Consider the following 19,394-nt stretch of genomic DNA (forward strand, 5'->3'; position numbering starts at 1 on the left):
TGATTGGCTTTTATAACATTCGCCGTCGAGTGTTGTCCTTGACATGGAATCTTTGCCGTGATCGGCTGTAGAAGATCCCGGATTTTGCGGGATTCGAAATTTTGGTGGAAGTGCGCCGTGGTAAGTGGAACTGTTAAATAGGACGTTTCGATTTCCGCGCCACCTTTTTCGCCACGTATCTCGTGTGCAACTATTCAGGGATTTGACAGGACCGCCTGGGCCCATGCGTCAGCCACCCGGAATTAGGCCTTTAAAAGCGGCGAGGCCGAGGCGTCCGCACTGTTCGTGCCCATTCTCCTTCTTCTTCCTCTTGCTCCTTCACCTCGTCCAGTTTCTCCATTCTTCGACGCCGTTGCTCCGCCGCCATGGGGAAGGAGAAAATGGCGGCGCTGGAACGCGCGAAGAAGGTGACGGGGGCGGCGAAAAGCAAGAAGACGAATCGGGGCTGCCGTCGGGTTGGATCCAGGGACATTGGATCCGATCTTTGCTTCGGCAGGAAGATTTGGATGATATGGCCGAGTTAGGGCTGATCGTCCATGAGTCTGCACGGTTGCCGGAGGGGGAAGCGGAGCCGCAGCCGCGACCGGGTGAGTGTGTTCTGCTCGCCACTCATGTCGACCGTGGTTTCTAGCTTCCTCCACACCCCTTCTTTCGAGGTTTCTTGAATTTATTCGGGGCTCAACTCCATCATTTTACGCCCAACACCATCACATATCTTGCCGCATTCGTGTGCATGTGCGAGAATTTCCTGGGGTGTCGACCGCACTGGGCCCTTTTCAAGCACATTTTCACCATCCGCTCCCAAACAGTGAAGAAAGCGAACTCGAACGACGAGAAAACCCATGTTATTCAGATGTGTGGGGGTCTGGGTATCCAGAAGAGGAAGAGGAGTTCCTTCCCTTCGATGACTCTTCCTGAGTCGGTCAGGGGCTGGCAGTCGACCTGGTTCTACTGCCAGGATATCGTGACTCCAGGCCAGTCGACTGGACTTCCCCCTTTCTCTTTTGATCGTGCTCAGACCCCATCTTCGTTGAAAGTGACCGCCGCGGAGAAGGCGGAGACAGGCATGTTGGTTGAGAGGGTGGTTCAATTGATCAACCAAGGTGTCACCAGCATGGATCTACTGGAGGTGTTCCTCAGTCGGCGCATTCAACCACTCTAGGCTCGCGGCCACTCCATGTGGATGTACTCCGGGGCTGGTGACACTGCTCGGGTTCATCCAGAGGAGGTGGAGGCCAAAACAGTGGCTCAGTAGCTGAGGGGCATCACCGGGAACAAGGACAACCCCAGGGGCGCCAGGAGAGTCAAACCTTTCAGCGACAGCAACCAGCCAAACAAGGTTTGGCCACTATAGCCGATTGAATTTGCGTGTGTTTTCCGACTGTTTGTTAATCCGAATGATTTCCACTCGGCTCCTTGTCTTGTACATTTACACAAAGATGTACTCAATGCCCAATGGCGAACAAGCTCTGGAGCAGGACCATGAGGGCGAGGACATCGCGGAGGAGAGCAGCGAATGGGAGTCACCAGCCGACGATGATGAAGATGAGAGCGATGAGTCGGACGATGAGGAGGTGGTCGACTCCCCACCTCATTCCGAACGTCGATCCAAGCAGCACCATGATCCCGCGGGCAGGCGCGGTAAGGCTGTGTCCTCGGGCGCTCCATCTCAAAAGTGCGCTCGGTCTTCGACTCAGAAATTGGCCGAGAAAGTCACCAAGCAGCCTAAGCATCAATCCCTTGAAGGCTCGGAAGACCTTGCCTAGAATCAAGATGGATGTTCCTGTTGCTTCTGGGTAAATGTTCTTCCCGTATTTCCTTGTTCCGACCGATCCTGTTGTACCGACCGAGTGGATGATGAACCTTTACAGCCCAGTCTCAGCCGCGACTGATATGGATATCGACAAGGCCCCAGACGACGAGGAAACCGACGATGCAGCTACCTCCAAAGCCAGTAAGTCTGCCCGACTCGAATTTATTTGGACGACTGGATTGTTTGTCAGCTGTCTCTCTGACTTTCTCTGTTTGTTGCAGCTCCACGGGACGTTTTTGTGCTCCTGTTCGATGAAGAAGAAGTACCGCTGAGGGGAAGGAGGAGGAGGGACAAGGAACTAAGCGGGAAAGCGCCTGAGGTACAGGTTACTTAGTCGACCGTGATGCCTGGGACGGTGGTCGAGCGATCGACAGATCCGGCTCGCACCAGCGTCACTTTCGCTATCTCGCTGTCGACTGAATACCGATCAGGATCCGCTGCTCAGACCTCTGCTGCACCAATACAATTTCATGCGTCAGACCCAACGGCTGCTTCGACTGCTCTACCATCATCGCTTTTCACTGCGTATCAGACCCCGGACGACCCACCGACTACCGCCAAGGAAGCTCTTCTTCAGTTGAACCTTGTGATGGGGTAAATGAAAGTGGTGCATGAGGCCAGTCAGGTGGCCTTCAACGCTGGAGCTGCTCTGCAGACCAATGTCTAGGTTAGTTGATTTCCGATTGATCATATTTCTTGTCTGATCACCCACTGGGGTGTGACTGTTTTGAAGTTACATATGTCAATTTGGGTTGACTTGAATTGAATCTTTGAACTAGTGGGGGCACTCTGAGTGCACCCGCTGGGACCATAGTTGACTGCGGGCAGTCGACTGTGGTCTGAGAATCTGAATTTTGTCACTCGGCCTGGGCGGACCAGGTCGAATGGAACCAGAACAGTGGGGGCACGCTAAGTGCACCCACTGGGTGTAGTCCCCGAGACCGTGGTTGACTGCGGGCAGTCGACTATGGGCTGAGAACCTGAATTTTGTCACTCGGCCTGGGCGGACCAGGTCGAATGGAACCAGAACCAGTGGGGGCACGCTAAAGTGCACCCACTGGGTGTAGTCCCCGAGACCGTGGTTGACTGCGGGCAGTCGACTATGGTCTGAGAACCCTCCTTTTTTTCAACTCACGCTGGGCAGACCATGCCGAGTGGTTGCTCAAACCAGTGGGGGCACGCTAAGTGCATGCATTGGGTGTAGTCCCCGAGACTGCCGTTGAATGTTTGATTCGGCGGTAGTCTTGAAGTAATTGTTGCTGTGATGTCTTTTTATTTCAATCGACTGATATGTCTTATGTATTGACCGCAAAAATCTTGTGATCTCGGTGTTCAACTTTCTACACTGAACAAGCAACAAATCAGCCTCAACCTTGATCTAGAACTGGCCAGGAAGAATCTCAAGACTGCTCGTGATGAAGTAGCTGCCATGGGAGGTAACCAATCGTCAACTGTCTATCTCACTGCTCACACTTTTCCTTTCCATTTTTTGAACCGAGTGACTCCACTCGAGCAGATGTATGTAGTGAAAACCGTCAACTCCAAGCCCGTTTGAAGAATGTTATTTCTTTAGAGAAAATGAAGCAGGCTTTGGAGAAGAAGGATCAGGATCTTGCTGCTGCACAGAAGGAAGCGCAAGAGAAAATGGCACTTGCTGACAAGAAGCTTGCTTCAGTCGGCAAGTTAGAACAAGAGAACTCCAAACTGAAGACTGTTGTTTCTGACACTAATCGAGAGGTCGAGCGACCGAAGAAAGACAAGGACAAGCTGACTGAGGAGCTTGGGATCCTCAAGGCCAACAAGGGCGAGTTGGAGTCTTATCTGGGCCAGCTTGCTGCAAAGCTGGTCTTAAAACTTGAAGGTACCGATGCTTGACTGACTTATTACGGTCGACTGGCAGGCCTGATTATATCGTCGACTCACCATTTATTCAACTGTGCAGAGCTTTGCCAAGACTTTGAAGCGGAAACTGGGCGGGTCGAGACGGGTCTCGATCCCATAAATTGCCCAGTCAAGGATGATGTTGCGATGAATGTGCTGCGGTTGGAATCTCGCATGGACAGCGCGGTTGCTTATCTTGCCCGCCTGAAGGCGGCGATGACTCGGGTTGATGCTGAACTCTGGCCTCAGGTGGAATTGTCCCAAGACCTCGAGTCTTTGATGGCTCGACTGAATCAAATACCTGACCAAGTGCAAGAATGGAAGAAGTCATCTGCTCGCTGTGGCGCTGATGTCGTGTTGTCCCTTGTCCGAGTGCACTGCAAAGACGTCAAAGAAGACAAGCTGGCAGAGCTTAAGGTTGCTAACACAAAGAGGCACACTTTCTAGTCCTTCATGGACACTTTCCTTGACGCCGCCACTCGCATTGCAGACAGCATAGACCTTGACAGTTTCTGCGACCCAGCCAGACCTTCTCCTGACGAGTGACCGAAAAACATTATGCTCTACCTTTATTTGCCTCGGAATGCCGAGTGATGGTGTAACCGTTAAACTTCTTCGGGCTTGATGCACGAATACTTTTAACCCATTATCCGGAACCTTAGGATTTATCTGAACTTGGTTTATCTCTGAATATGCTTGGGTTTGCCTTCGACTAGAATTTGCTCTTTACTCGGAATAATCTTTGTACTTGAGATGCAGCTCCTAGAAGAAGGTTGCAGTCAACCTGAACCTCGTCGTCCTTGCAGGAAGAGATGGAGCGTACGTCGTACTTATGACACAGCTCCGAGGAGAAGGTTACAGTTGACCTGCACCTTGCCATCCATGCGGATAGGGATGGAGAGTACATTGTACTTGTGGCGCTGCTCCGAGGAGAAGGTTGCAGCCGACCTGCACCTCGCCGTCCTTGTGGATAGCGATGGAGCGTACGTTGTACTTTTGGCGCAGCTCCAAGGAGAAGGTTGCAGTCAACCTACACCTCCCCGTCCTTGTGGATAGAGATGTGTTCCAAACTTAGGCGAGTACTGGACTGCAGCTAAGCCCCCGAGTGGGAGGGTTGCTCACCACTCGGTAGGATTTTTCAAACATAGGCGAGTACTGGACTGCAGCTAAGCCCACGAGTGGGAGGGTTGCTCATAACCCACAAGTATAGGGGATCAATTGTAGCCTCTTTCGATAAGTAAGAGTGTCGAACCCAATGAGGAGCTAAAGGTAGAACAAATATTTCCTCAAGTTCTATCGACCACCGATACAACTCTACGCACGCTTGACGTTTACTTTACCTAGAACAAGTATGAAACTAGAAGTACTTTGTAGGTGTTGATGGATAGGCTTGCAAGAAAGTAAAGAGCACGAAAATAAAAGCTAGGTGCCGTTTAGATAAAGACACAACTAAATTAGTTTTAGTAAACAGCTTGTTGTTACGAGAAAGTTATTTGTCCCTAGGCAATCGATAACTAGACCGGTAATCATTATTGCAATTTTATATGAGGGAGAGGCATAAGCTAACATACTTTCTCTTCTTGGATCATATGCACTTATGATTGGAACTCTAGCAAGCATCCACAACTACTAAAGATTCATTAAGGTAAAACCCAACCATAGCATTAAAGCATCAAGTCCCCTTTATCCCATACGCAAACAACCAACTTACTCGGGTCTGTGCTTTTGTCACTCACGCCACCCACCATAAGCAAATCATGAACATATTGCAAACCCTACAGCGGGGATCCCTAATGCTTGCGCGACACGGAGAGCACCATAGGACAACACCAATAATAAAACATGCAACTCAAACCAATCTTGATCATCAAATAGCCATTAGGACAAAACGGATCTACTCAAACATCATAAAATAGCCATACATCATTGGGAATAATATATAGCGTTGAGAACCATGTTTAAGTAGAGATTACAGTGGGTAAGAGAGAGGTTACACCGCTGCATAGAGGGGGAAGAGTTGGTGATGATGGCGGTGAAGTTGTTGGTGAAGATGGCGGTGATGATGATGGCCCCGGCAGTGCTCCGGCGCCACCGGGAGCAAGGGGGGAGAGGGCCCCCCTTCTTCTTCTTCTTCCTTGACCTCCTCCCTAGGTGGGAGAAGGGTTTCCCCTCTGGTCCTTGGCTCCCATGGCGTGGGAGGGGTGAGAGCCCCTCCGAGATTCGATCTATCTCTCTGTTTCTGCGTTCTCTCCTCGCTCTGTTTCACCGTTTCGTGTATATATGGAGATCCGTAACTCCGATTGGCCTGAAACCTTCGCCGTGATTTTTTTTCCGAATATTAGCTTTCTTGCGGCAAAAGAAGAGCGTCAACCGCCTTACAGGTGGCTCACGAGGGTAGGGGCGCGCCCTAGGGGGGGGGGGCGCCCCCTACCTCGTGACCACCTCGGACACTGGTTCGCGTTGATTTTCCTTCCAGATTTTCCATATTTTCAAAAAATAAGCTCCGTCCATTTTTATCCCGTTTGGACTCCGTTTGACATGGATATTTTGCGAAACCAAAAACATGCAACAGACAAGAACTGGCACTGGGCACTGGATCAATATGTTAGTCCCAAAAATAGTATAAAAAGTTGCCAAAAAGTATATGGAAGTTGTAGAATATTTGCATGGAACAATCAAAAATTATAGATACGACGGAGACGTATCAGCATCCCCAAGCTTAATTCCCGCTCGTCCTCGAGTAGGTAAATGATAAAAAGATAATTTTTTATGTGGAATGCTACCTAGCACAATCTTGATCATATGTCTAATCATGGCATGAATATTAAGACACGAGTGATTCAAAGCAATAATCTATCATTTGACATAAAAAGAATAATACTTCAAGCATACCAACCAAGCAATTATGTCTTATTGAAATAACATAGCCAAATAAAGCTCATCGCTACAAAATCATATAGTCTGGCTATGCTCCATCTTCACCACACAAAATATTCACATCATGCACAACCCCGATGACAAGCCAAGCAATTGTTTCATACTTTTGACGTTTCTCAAACCTTTTCAACTTTCACGCAATACATGAGCGTGAGCCATGGACATAGCACTATAGGTGGAATAGAATATGATGATGGGGGTTATGTGGAGAAGACAAAAAAGGAGAAAGTCTCACATCAACTAGGCGTATCAACGGGCTATGGAGATGCCCATTAATAGATATCAATGTGAGTGAGTAGGGATTGCCATGCAATGGATGCACTAGAGCTATAAGTGTATGAAAGCTCAAACTGAAACTAAGTGGGTGTGCATCCAACTTGCTTGCTCATGAAGACCTAGGGCATTTGAGGAAGCCCATCGTTGGAATATACAAGCCAAGTTCTATAATGAAAATTCCCACTAGTATATGAAAGTGATAACTCAAGAGACTCTCTATATGAAGAACATGGTGCTACTTTGAAGCACAAGTGTGGTAAAAGGATAGTAACATTGCCCCTTCTCTCTTTTCTCTCTTTTTTTCTTTTTTTCTCTTTTTTTGGGCCTTCTCTTTTTTGGCCTTTCTTTTTTTATTTTTTATTTTTTTCGTCCGGAGTCTCATCCCGACTTGTGGGGGAATCATAGTGTCCATCATCCTTTCCTCACTGGGGCAATGCTCTAATAATGATGATCATCACACTTTTATTTACTTACAACTCAATATTACAACTCGGTAACTAGAACAAAGATATGACTCTATATGAATGCTTCCGACGGTGTACCGGGATGTGCAATGATCTAGCGTAGCAATGATATCAAAAAACGGACAAGCCATGAAAACATCATGCTAGCTATCTTACGATCATGCAAAGCAATATGACAATGAATGCTCAAGTCATGTATATGATGATGATGGAAGTTGCATGGCAATATATCTCGGAATGGCTATGGAAATGCCATGATAGGTAGGTATGGTGGCTGTTTTGAGGAAGATATAAGGAGGTTTATGTGTGACAGAGCGTATCGTATCACGGGGTTTGGATGCACCGGCGAAGTTTGCACCAACTCTCGAGGTGAGAAAGGGCAATGCATGGTACCGAAGAGGCTAGCAATGATGGAAGGGTGAGAGTGCCTATAATCCATGGACTCAACATTAGTCATAAAGAACTCACATACTTATTGCAAAAATCTATTAGTCATCGAAACAAATTACTACGCGCATGCTCCTAGGGGGATATATTGGTAGGAAAATACCATCGCTCATCCCGACCGCCACTCATAAGGAAGACAATCAATAAACACCTCATGCTCCGACTTCGTTACATAACGGTTCACCATACGTGCATGCTACGGGACTTGCAAACCTCAACACAAGTATTTCTCAATTTCACAATTACTCAACTAGCACGACTCTAATATCACCACCTTTATATCGCAAAACTATTGCAAGGAATCAAACATATCATATTCAGCGATCTACAAGTTTATGTAGGATTTTATGACTAACCATGTGAATGACCAGTTCCTGTCATCTCTCTAAATAGATATAAGTGAAGCAAGAGAGTTTAATTCTTTCTACAAAAGATATGCCCGTGCTCTAACAAATATAAGTGAAGCAAAAGAGCATTCTATAAATGGCGGTTGTCTAAGTGAAGAGAAACAGGCAATCCAAACTTCAAATGATATAAGTGAAGCACATGAAGCATTCTATAAAGCCATACTCAAAAGATATAAGTGAAGTGCAAAGAGCATTCTATAAATCAACCAAGGACCATCTCATACCAGCATGGTTCATAAAAGAAAAATAAAAACCTAAATGCAAAATACGCTCCAAGATTTGCACATATCACATGAATGAAACGAATCCGAAAACATACCGATATTTGTTGAAGAAAGAGGGGATGCCTTCCCAACATCCCCAAGCTTAGACGCTTGAGTCTCCTTGAATATTTACTTGGGGTGCCTCGGGCATCCCCATGCTTGAGCTCTTGCCTCTCTTCCTTCTTCTCACATCGAAACCTTCTCAATCATCGAACACTTCATCCACACAAAACTTCAACAGAAAACTCGGTAAGATCTGTTAGTATAATAAAGCAAATCACTACTCTAAGTACTGTTGAAAACCAATTCATATTTGTTTTTGCATTGTGTATACTGTAATATAACTTTTTCATGGCTTAATCCACTGATATAAATTTATAGTTTCATTAAAACAAGCAAACTATGCATCAAAAACAGAATCTGTCTAAAACAGAACAGTCTGTAATAATCTGAACATTCACCATACTTCTGATACTTGAAAAATTCTGACAAAAATTCGGACAAATAAACAATTTGCACAGCAAGACAGTGCAAAAAGAATCAGAACCATTTGACGTTCCAGTAAAAAATTAAAATTCACGCACTACAGCCAAAGTTTCTGTCCTGCACCATACAAACCAACAAGCATCGTAAACATCCTAAAGGCAAACCTTGGCACATTATTTTTATAATACAATGGAATTGTACAAGGGGATAATTATTTTTATTGAAAAGTTTCTGTAATTAAGATTCACAAAGTTTCCGTGAGCATGAACAAAGTTCAAGGCTAGCTCCCACTTCAACAATGCTCGTCTTTCTCACTTTCGCTTTTCTTTTTGAAAAAGTTTTGGGATCCCCTCTTTATTTTTTTTATTTTTAAACTATATGAAAGAACTCAACAGAAATAAATGACTCTCTAAAACTTCCGGGTTGTCTCCCTGGCAGCGCTTTCTTTAGAGCCATTAAGCTAGGCATATAGTGCTCAAGTAGTGAATCCACCCGGATCCTAAGGTATATCAAAGCCAATTTTAATTAACAATGATTTGTAATTTAGTAGTGAGCACAAAGTAACATATATCAAGCAATGACGAAGTCTATCTCTCTTCCTATGCATCGGCATGTCATAAAAGAACAACTCATGCACACCTAGTAAAGGCCAATGCATAGTAAAAGCAGTTTCTCGCAATTTTATCATGTTGGAAACATAGAGAGGTGGAGATATAGTTCCTCTCTCATAATAATTGCAAGTAGGAGCAGCAAGCACATGCATATTATATCTATTAAAATCATCATGTGTAGTAGTAAGAGGCAACCCATCAATATAATCCTTAATAAGCACAAACTTCTCCGATATAGTATAATCGGGAGAATTCAAAAAGATAATAGGACTATCATGCGTGGGTGCAATAGCAACAATTTCATGTTTAACATAAGGAACTATAGCAAGTTCATCTCCATAAGCATAATTGATATTGGCATCTTGGCCACAAGCATAGCAAGCATCATCAAAAAGGGATATTTCAAAAGAATCAATGGGATCATAATAGTCATCATAGCAATCATCCTTCGGTAAGCACGAAGGGGAATTAAACAATGCATGAGTTGAAGAGTTACTCTCATTAGAAGGTGGGCACGGGTGATCAATCCGCTCTTCCTCCTTTTGTTCTTCGCTCTCCTCCTCATCTTTTTCATCCAATGAGCTCACAGTTTCATCAATTTCTTCTTCCATATATTCCTACAAAATATTAGTCTCTTCTTGGACAGCGGAGACTTTCTCAATAAGTGCATTAATTTCGTAATTGTATTCATAATTCTCATAGCAATATTTGAGGATAGCTAAATTCTCAGATCTATAAACAACATCTTCAAAATCATCAAATTCTTTAAACATCGATTCAATTTCATAAGCACCCATAAAAGCAACAAATTCTTCTATTTGTTCCACATCATAGTAATCATATATACCTCTAGGATAAGAAGCCAAGGTTTCATTATCATTAAATTTGCATGAAAAGGGGGGAGGTATGGAGCATTCATCCTAGAGCAACAAGTATAATCATATTCCAAGCATAGTTGTCTAGCATACCACTTCAATATATGAATTTGATCCCATAATAGTTTCCCTTTTTGTGTTAAGCGGTAATCCCTAAAGTATTCACTTTGATCCAACGTTACTCCCATTACATAATTGAATGGGGTTTTCTCAGGATTATTAAAGTAGTACATAATATCTTTCACATAACCAACATCGAGGGTTTTAGGAGGTTCCCCATCTCCATGAGTAGCAAGTACACCTAATTTTTTTGGTATTTCATGTTCCATATCCATAACTAAAGATAAAGAACAACTAAGAACAGCAAATAAAAATTACTTAGTGATAAAGCAAACAGGCACACACGAGAATATTCACCCCACGCTATTGCTCCCCGACAACGACGCCAGAAAAAGGTCTTGATAACCCACAAGTATAGGGGATCAATTGTAGCCTCTTTCGATAAGTAAGAGTGTCGAACCCAACGAGGAGCTAAAGGTAGAACAAATATTCCCTCAAGTTCTATCGACCACCGATACAACTCTACGCACGCTTGATGTTTACTTTGCCTAGAACAAGTATGAAACTAGAAGTACTTTGTAGGTGCTGATGGATAGGCTTGCAAGAAAGTAAAGAGCACAAAAATAAAAGCTAGGGGCTATTTAGATAAAGACACAACTAAATTAGTTTTCGTAAAGAGCTTGTTGTTACGAGTAAGTTATTTGTCCCTAGGCAATCGATAACTAGATCGGTAATCATTATTGCAATTTTATATGAGGGAGAGGCATAAGCTAACATACTTTTTCTTCTTGGATCATATGCACTTATGATTGGAACTCTAGCAAGCATCCGCAACTACTAAAGATTCATTAAGGTAAAACCCAACCATAGCATTAAAGCATCAAGACCCCTTTATCCCATACGCAAACAACCTACTTACTCGGGTTTGTGCTTCTGTCACTCACGCCACCCACCATAAGAAAATCATGAACATATTGCAAACCCTACAGCAGGGATCCCTCATCCTTGCGCGACACGGAGAGCACCATAGGACAACACCAATAATAAAACATGCAACTCAAACCAATCTTGATCATCAAATAGCCATTAGGACAAAACGGATCTACTCAAACATCATAGGATAGCCATACATCATTGGGAAATAATATATAGCATTGAGCACCATGTTTAAGTAGAGATTACATCGGGTAAGAGAGAGGTTACACCACTGCATAGAGGGGGGAAGAGTTGGTAATGATGGCGGTGAAGTTGTTGGTGAAGATGGCGGTGATGATGATGGCCCCGGCAGTGCTCCAGCGCCACCGGGAGCAAGGGGGAGAGGGCCCCCCGTCTTCTTCTTCTTCTACCTTGACCTCCTTCCTAGATGGGAGAAGGGTTTCCCCTCTGTTCCTTGGCTCCCATGGCGTGGGAGGGGCGAGAGCCCCTCCGAGATTGGATCTATCTCTCTGTTTCTGTGTTCTCTCCTCGCTCTGTTTCACCGTTTCGTGTATATATGGAGATTCGTAACTCCGATTGGCCTGAAACCTTCGCCATGATTTTTTTCCGAATATTAGCTTTCTTGTGGCTAAAGAAGAGCGTCAACCGCCTTACGGGTGGCTCACGAGGGTAGGGGGCGCGCCCTAGGGGGGGCGCCCCCCTACCTCGTGACCACCTCAGATACTAGTTTGCGTTGATTTTCCTTCCAGATTTTCCATGTTTTCCAAAAATAAGCTCCGTCCGTTTTTATCCCGTTTGGACTCCGTTTGATATGGATATTCTGCAAAACCAAAAACATGCAACAGACAGGAACTGGCACTGGGCACTGGATCAATATGTTAGTCCCGAAAATAGTATAAAAAGTTGCCAAAAAGTATATGGAAGTTGTAGAATATTGGCATGGAACAATCAAAAATTATAGATACGACGGAGACGTATCAGTTGCTCACCACTCGGTAGGATTTTTCAAACTTAGGCGAGTACTGGACTGCAGCTAAGCCCCCGAGTGGGATGTTTGCTCACCACTCGGTAGGATTTTTCAAACTTAGGCGAGTACTGGACTGCAGCTAAGCCCCCGAGTGGGACGTTTGCTCACCACTCGGTAGGATTTTTCAAACTTAGGCGAGTACTAGACTGCAGCTAAGCCCCCGAGTGGGAGGTTTGCTCACCACTCGGTAGGATTTTTCAAACTTAGGCGAGTACTGAACTGCAGCTAAGCCCCCGAGTGGGAGGGTTGCTCACCACTCGGTAGGATTTTTCAAACTTAGGCGAGTACTGGACTGCAGCTAAGCCCCCGAGTGGGAGGGTTGTTCACCACTCGGTAGGATTTTTCAAACTTAGGCGACTGCAGCTAAGCCCCCGAGTGGGAGGTTTTCTCACCACTTGGTAGGATTTTTCAAACTTAGGCGAGTACTGGACTGCAGCTAAGCCCCTGAGTGGGAGGGTTTCTCACCACTCGGTAGGATTTTTCAAACTTAGGTGAGTACTAGACTGTAGCTAAGCCCCCGAGTGGGAGGGTTGTTCACCACTCGGTAGGATTTTTCAAACTTAGGCGAGTACAGGACCGCAGCTAAGCCCCCGAGTGGGAGGTTTGCTCACCACTCGGTAGGATTTTTCAAACTTAGGCGATTACTGGACTGCAGCTAAGCCCCCAACTGGGAGGTTTTCTCACCACTCGGCAGGATTTTTAAACACTTAGGCGAGTACTGGACTGCAGCTAAGCCCCCGAGTGGGAGGTTTGCTCACCACTCGGTAGGATTTGTAAACACTTAGGCGAAATGGATTCGCAGCTAAGACTCCGAGTGGGAGGTTTCCTCACTGATACGTCTCCAACGTATCTATAATTTTTGATTGCTTCATGCTATATTATATACTATTTAGAATGATTATTGGGCTTTATTATACACTTTTATATTATTTTTGGGACTAACCTATTAACCGGAGGCCCAGCCCAAATTGTTGTTTTTTTGCCTATTTCAGGGTTTCAAACAAAAGGAATATCAAACGGAATGAAACCTTCGGGAACGTGATTTTCTCACCGAACATGATCCAGGAGACTTGGACCCTACGACAAGAAACAAAATAGGAAGCCACGAGGTAGGGGGGCGCGCCCACCCCCCCAAGGCGCGCCCTCCACCCTCGTGGGCCCCTTGTTGCTCCACCGACGTACTTCTTCCTCCTATATATACCTACGTACCCCGAAACGACTAGATACGGAGCCAGAACACTAATTCCACCGCCGCAACCTTCTGTACCCGTGAGATCCCATCTCGGGGCCTTTTCCGGTGCTCCGCCGGAGGTTGATCATGGAGGGCTTCTACATCAAGACCATAGCTTCTACATCAAGACCATAGCCTCTACATCAAGATTATCTATGAGAAATATTTGAATCTTCTGAATTCTTTTATGTATGATTGGTTATCTTTGCAAGTCTCTTCGAATTATCAGTTTGGTTTGGCCTACTAGATTGGTTTTTCTTGCCATAGGAGAAGTGCTTAGCTTTGAGTTCAATCTTGCGGTGTCCTTTCCCAGTGACAGAAGGGGCAGCAAGGCACGTATTGTATTGTTGCCATCGAGGATAAGAAGATGGGGTTTATATCATATTGCATGAGTTTATCCCTCTACATCATGTCATCTTGCTTAAGGCGTTACTCTGTTTTCATTAACTTAATACTCTAGATGCATGCTGGATAGCGGTCGATGAGTGGAGTAATAGTAGTAGATGCAGGCAGGAGTCGGTCTACTTGTCTCGGATGTGATGCCTATATACATGATCATACCTAGATACTTTCATAACTATGCTCAATTCTGTAAATTGCTCAACAGTAATTTGTTCATCCACCGTAAATACTTATGCTCTTGAGAGAAGCCACTAGTGAAACCTATGGCCCCCGGGTCGCTTTTCCATCATATTAATCTTCCAACACTTTGTTATTTTCATTGCCTTTTATTTTACTTTGCATCTTTATCATAAAAATACCAAAAATATTATATTATCATATCTATCAGTTTTAATCTTTGCAAGTGGTCGTGAAGGGATTGACAACCCCTTTATCGCATTGGTTGCGAGGAGTTTGTTTACTTGTGTAGGTACGAGGGACTCTTCCGTGGCCACCTACTGGATTGATACCTTGGTTCTAAAAAACTGAGAGAAATACTTACGCTACTTTGCTGCATCATCCTTTCCTCTTCAAGGAAATCCAACGCAGTGCTCAAGAGGTAGCAAGAAGAATTTCTGGTGCCGTTGCCGGGGAGGTTTGCGCGAAGTCAAGTCAAGATCTGACTCCCAGCAACGAGCCATTTCTGGCGCCGTTGCCGGAGAGTCTACGCAAAAAGTCAACATACCAAGTACCCATCACAAACTCATCTCCCACATTACATTATTTTCCATTTGCCTCTCATTTTCCTCTCCCCCACTTCACCCTTGCCGTTTTATTCGCCCTCTTTTTCTTCCTCCTCTCTTTTCTTCCTCCTCTTTCTCTCACTCGCTTTTTGCTTGTGTGTTGGATTGCTTGCTTGTCACGATGGCTCAAGATAATACCAAATTGTTTGACTTTACCAATACCAACAACAATGATTTTCTTAGCACTTCGATTGCTCCTCTTACCAAAACTGAATCTTGTGAAATCAATGCTGTTTTGTTGAATCTTTTCATGAAGATCAATTCGCCGGCCTTCCTAGTGAAGATGCCGCTACTCATCTAAATAGCTTCGTTGATTTGTGTGATATGCAAAAGAAGAAAGATGTTGATAATGATAATGTTAAATTGAAGCTATTTCCTTTTTTCGCATAGAGATCGCGCTAAAGCTTGGTCTTCATCTTTGCCTAAAAATAGTATTGATTCTTGGAATAAGTGCAAAGATGCTTTTATCTCTAAATATTTTCCTCCTGCTAAGACCATCTCTCTTAGAAATGATATTATGAATTTTGAGCAACTTGATCATGAACATGTTGCACAAGCTTGGGAGAGGATGAAACTAATGATACGTAATTGCCCTACTCATGGTTTGAATTTGTGGATGATTATACAATTTTTTTATGCCGGATTGAATTTTGCTTCTAGAAATCTTTTAGATTCGACCGCGGGAGGCACTTTTATGGAAATCACTTTAGGAGAAGCTACTAAACTCCTAGATAATATTATGGTTAAATATTCTTAATGGCACACCGAAAGATCTACTAATAAAAAAGTACATGCGATAGAAGAAACCAATGTCTTGAGTGGATAGATGGATGAACTTATGAAATTATTTGCTACTAAAAGTGTTTTTTCTGATCCTAATGATATGCCTTTGTCTACCTTGATTGAGAATAATAATGAATCTATGGATGTTAATTTTGTTGGTAGGAATAATTTTGGCAACAACGCGTATAGAGGAAATTTTAATCCTAGGCCGTTCCATAGTAATTCCTCTAATAATTATGGTAATTCCAACAACAATTCTTATGGAAATTTTAATAATATGCCCTCTGAATTTGAGACTAGTGTTAAGGTGTTCATGAATTTGCAAAAGAATTTTAATGCTTTTCTTGAAGAAAAATTGCTTAAAGTTGATGAATTGGCAAGGAATGTTGATAGAATTTCTCTTGATGTTGATTCTTTGAAACTTAGATCTATTCCTCCTAAGCATGATATCAATGATTCTCTCAAAGCCATGAGAATTTCCATTGATGAGTGCAAACAAAGAACTGCTAGGATGCGTGCTAAGAAAGATAGCTTTATAAAAGTGTGTTCTTCAAGTTTCTATGATAATAATGAAGACCTAAAAGTTATTGATGTGTCCCCTATTAAATCTTTGTTTTGCGATATGAATCTTGATAATGATGGGACGGAATATGATCCACCTTTGCCTAGAAGGCGTTCCAAAACTTCTGCATTTCTAGATCTTGATGCAAAAATTTGTAAAAGTAAGATTAAAGAGGTTGAAACTCTTGATAATAAATCTACTATTGCGGATTTCAAAGAATTTAATTATGATAATTTTTCTTTGGTAGATTGTATTTCCTTGTTGCAATCCGTGCTAAATTCTCCTCATGCTTATAGTCAAAATAAAGCTTTTACTAAACATATCGTTGATGCTTTGATGCAATCTTATGAAGAAAAACTTGAATTAGAAGTCTCTATCCCTAGAAAACTTTATGATGAGTGGGAACCTACTATTAAAATTAAAACTAAAAATCATGAATTCTATGCTTTGTGTGATTTGGGTGCTAGTGTTTCCACGATTCCAAAAACTTTATGTGATATTCTAGGTTTCTATGAACTTGAAGATTGTTCTCTAAATTTGCACCTTGTGGATTCCACTACTAAAAAACCTATTGGAAGGATTAATGATGTTCTTATTGTTGCAAATAGGAATTATTTGCCTGTGGGTTTTATCGTTCTTGAGATTGATTGCAATCCTTCATGTCCCATTATTCTTGCTAGACCATTTCTTAGAATGACTGGTGCAATGATCGATATGAAAGAAAGGAATATTAGATTCCAATTTCCGTTAAGGAAAGGCATGGAACACTTCTGAGAGAGTCCTTGATTAGGGGGTGTTGGGGTAGCCGGACTGTACCTTCAGCCGGACTCCAGGACAATGAAGATACAAGATTGAAGACTTCGTCCCGTGTCTGGATGGGACTTTCCTTGGCGTGGAAGGCAAGCTTGGCGATGCGGATATTCAAGATCTCCTACCATTGTAACCGACTCTATGTAACCCTAACCCTCTCCGGTGTCTATATAAACCGGAGGGTTTTAGTCCATAGGACAACAACTTCAACATTCAATCATACCATAGGCTAGCTTCTAGGGTTTAGCCTCCTTGATCTCGTGGTAGATCTACTCTTGTACTACCCATATCATCAATATTAATCAAGCAGGAGTTGGATTTTACCTCCATCGAGAGGGCCCGAAGCTGGGTAAAAACATCGTGTCCCTTGTCTACTGCTACCATCCGCCTAGACGCACAGTTCGGGACCCCCTACCCGAGATCCGCCGGTTTTGACACCGACATTGGTGCTTTCATTGAGAGTTCCTCTGTGTCGTCGCTTTTAGGCCCGATGGCTCCTTCGATCATCAACAATACAGTCCAGGGTGAGACTTTTCTCCCCGGACAGATCTTCGTCTTCGGCGGCTTCGCACTGCGGGCCAATTCGCTTGGCCACCTGGAGCAGATCGAAAGCTACGCCCCTGGCCATCAGGTCAGGTTTGGAAGCTTAAACTACACGGCTGATATCCGCGGGGACTTGATCTTCGACGGATTCGAGCCACAGCCGAGCGCGCCGCACTGTCTCGATGGGCATGATCTAGCTCTGCTGCCGAACAGTGCCCTGGAGGCCACACACGCACCGGTTCTGACCCTTAATTCGGAGCCCACTGCGCCAATTGAGGATGAGCGGTTGGACGCCACCTCGGGGGCTGTGATCCCAAAGGCGATCGAGCCGAACACCAGCCCCGCACTCTGCAAGACCCGTGACTCCGAGGGGCCAGACTCCTCCCCGGACTCCGAACCCTCCGTGCCCCTGCCAATCAAATCCGATTGGGCGCCGATCATGGAGTTCACCGCTGAGGACATCTTTCAGCACTCGCCCTTTGGCGATATCCTGCAGTCACTAAAGTCTCTCTCTTTGTCAGGAGAGCCCTGGCCGGTCTACGATCAGCAAGGATGGGATACAGACGATGAAATTCAAAGCCCACCCACCACCCACTTCGTAGCCATTGTCGATGATTTAACCGATGTGCTCGATTTCGACTCCGAAGACATCGACGGTATGGATGCCGATGCAGGAGATGATCAACAACCAGCGCCTATAGGGCACTGGAAGGCCACCTCGTCGTATGACATATACATGGTGGATACCCCAAAAGATCGAGATGGCGATGGAACAGCGGGGGATGACACCTCCAAGAAACATCCCAAGCGCCGGCGTCAGTGGCGCCGCTCCAAATCCCTCCAAAGCAAAAACGGTGATTCCGGCATGGGAGATAATACTACCCCGGATAGCGCCGAAGAACACCCCCTCCAGCAAGATTCAGCACAGGAGGATGGCGAAGTCATCCCTCATGAGAGAGCGGCAGACAGGGAGGTTGAGGATGATCATTATATGCCTCCCTCCGAAGACGAGGCAAGCCTCGACGACGACGAATTCGTCGTGCCATCAGATCCCGCCGAACAAGAGCGTTTTAAACGCAGGATTATAGCCACGGCAAGCAGCCTCAAGAAAAAGCAGCAACAGCTTAGAGCTGACCAAGATTTGCTAGCCGACAGATGGACTGAAGTCCTTGCGGCCGAAGAGTATGAACTCAAGCGCCCCTCCAAGAGTTACCCAAAACGCAGGCAGCTACCCCGATCAGAGGAGGAAGCACCTACATCACCAGCACATGACATGACCGACCGGCCACCTCGCGGTCGCGACAGAGAGGCCTCTTGGCCCTCCACTCAATCCATGCCCCGGCGCCGCTCAAAGACTAAGGCACAGGAAAACACGCCAGACCTGCGAAGCATACTGGAGGACAAGGCAAGGCAAACAAGATCGATCTACGGATCGCGCAGGCGCCCCACGGCACGTGACGGTGATCGTCACTCCGGATACAATAAATCCGGCCGGGCCGAACACAACAGACAAAGCTAGTTTGAGCTGCGTCGTGATATAGCCCAATACAGAGGCGCCGCACACCCACTGTGCTTCACGGATGAAGTAATGGATCATAAAATCCCTGAGGGTTTCAAACCCGTAAACATCGAATCATACGATGGCACAACAGATCCTGCGGTATGGATCAAGGATTATATCCTTCATATCCACATGGCCCGAGGCGATGATCTACACGCCATCAAATACCTCCCACTCAAGCTCAAGGGACCGGCCCGGCATTGGCTTAACAGCTTGCCAGCAGATTCAATTGGTTCT

At 45.0% G+C, this 19,394-nt stretch overlaps 1 protein-coding gene across 1 annotated transcript in view; it reads left to right on the plus strand.

The window, feature by feature from the left end:
• Positions 1–1,448: 1,448 nt before the first annotated feature.
• The window catches only part of LOC125524184 (F-box/kelch-repeat protein At1g26930-like), a 38,930-nt gene continuing 20,984 nt past the window's right edge, over positions 1,449–19,394 (plus strand). The window contains exons 1-4 of the mRNA XM_048689257.1: positions 1,449–1,641; positions 2,035–2,132; positions 3,168–3,249; positions 3,387–3,674. Of these exons, the coding sequence (XP_048545214.1) occupies positions 1,449–1,641; positions 2,035–2,132; positions 3,168–3,249; positions 3,387–3,674 (661 nt within the window). The remainder of the gene's footprint in view (positions 1,642–2,034; positions 2,133–3,167; positions 3,250–3,386; positions 3,675–19,394) is intronic.

Source organism: Triticum urartu, chromosome 7 (assembly GCF_003073215.2).
Source record: "Triticum urartu cultivar G1812 chromosome 7, Tu2.1, whole genome shotgun sequence".
In the NCBI taxonomy this organism is placed as follows: domain Eukaryota; kingdom Viridiplantae; phylum Streptophyta; class Magnoliopsida; order Poales; family Poaceae; genus Triticum; species Triticum urartu.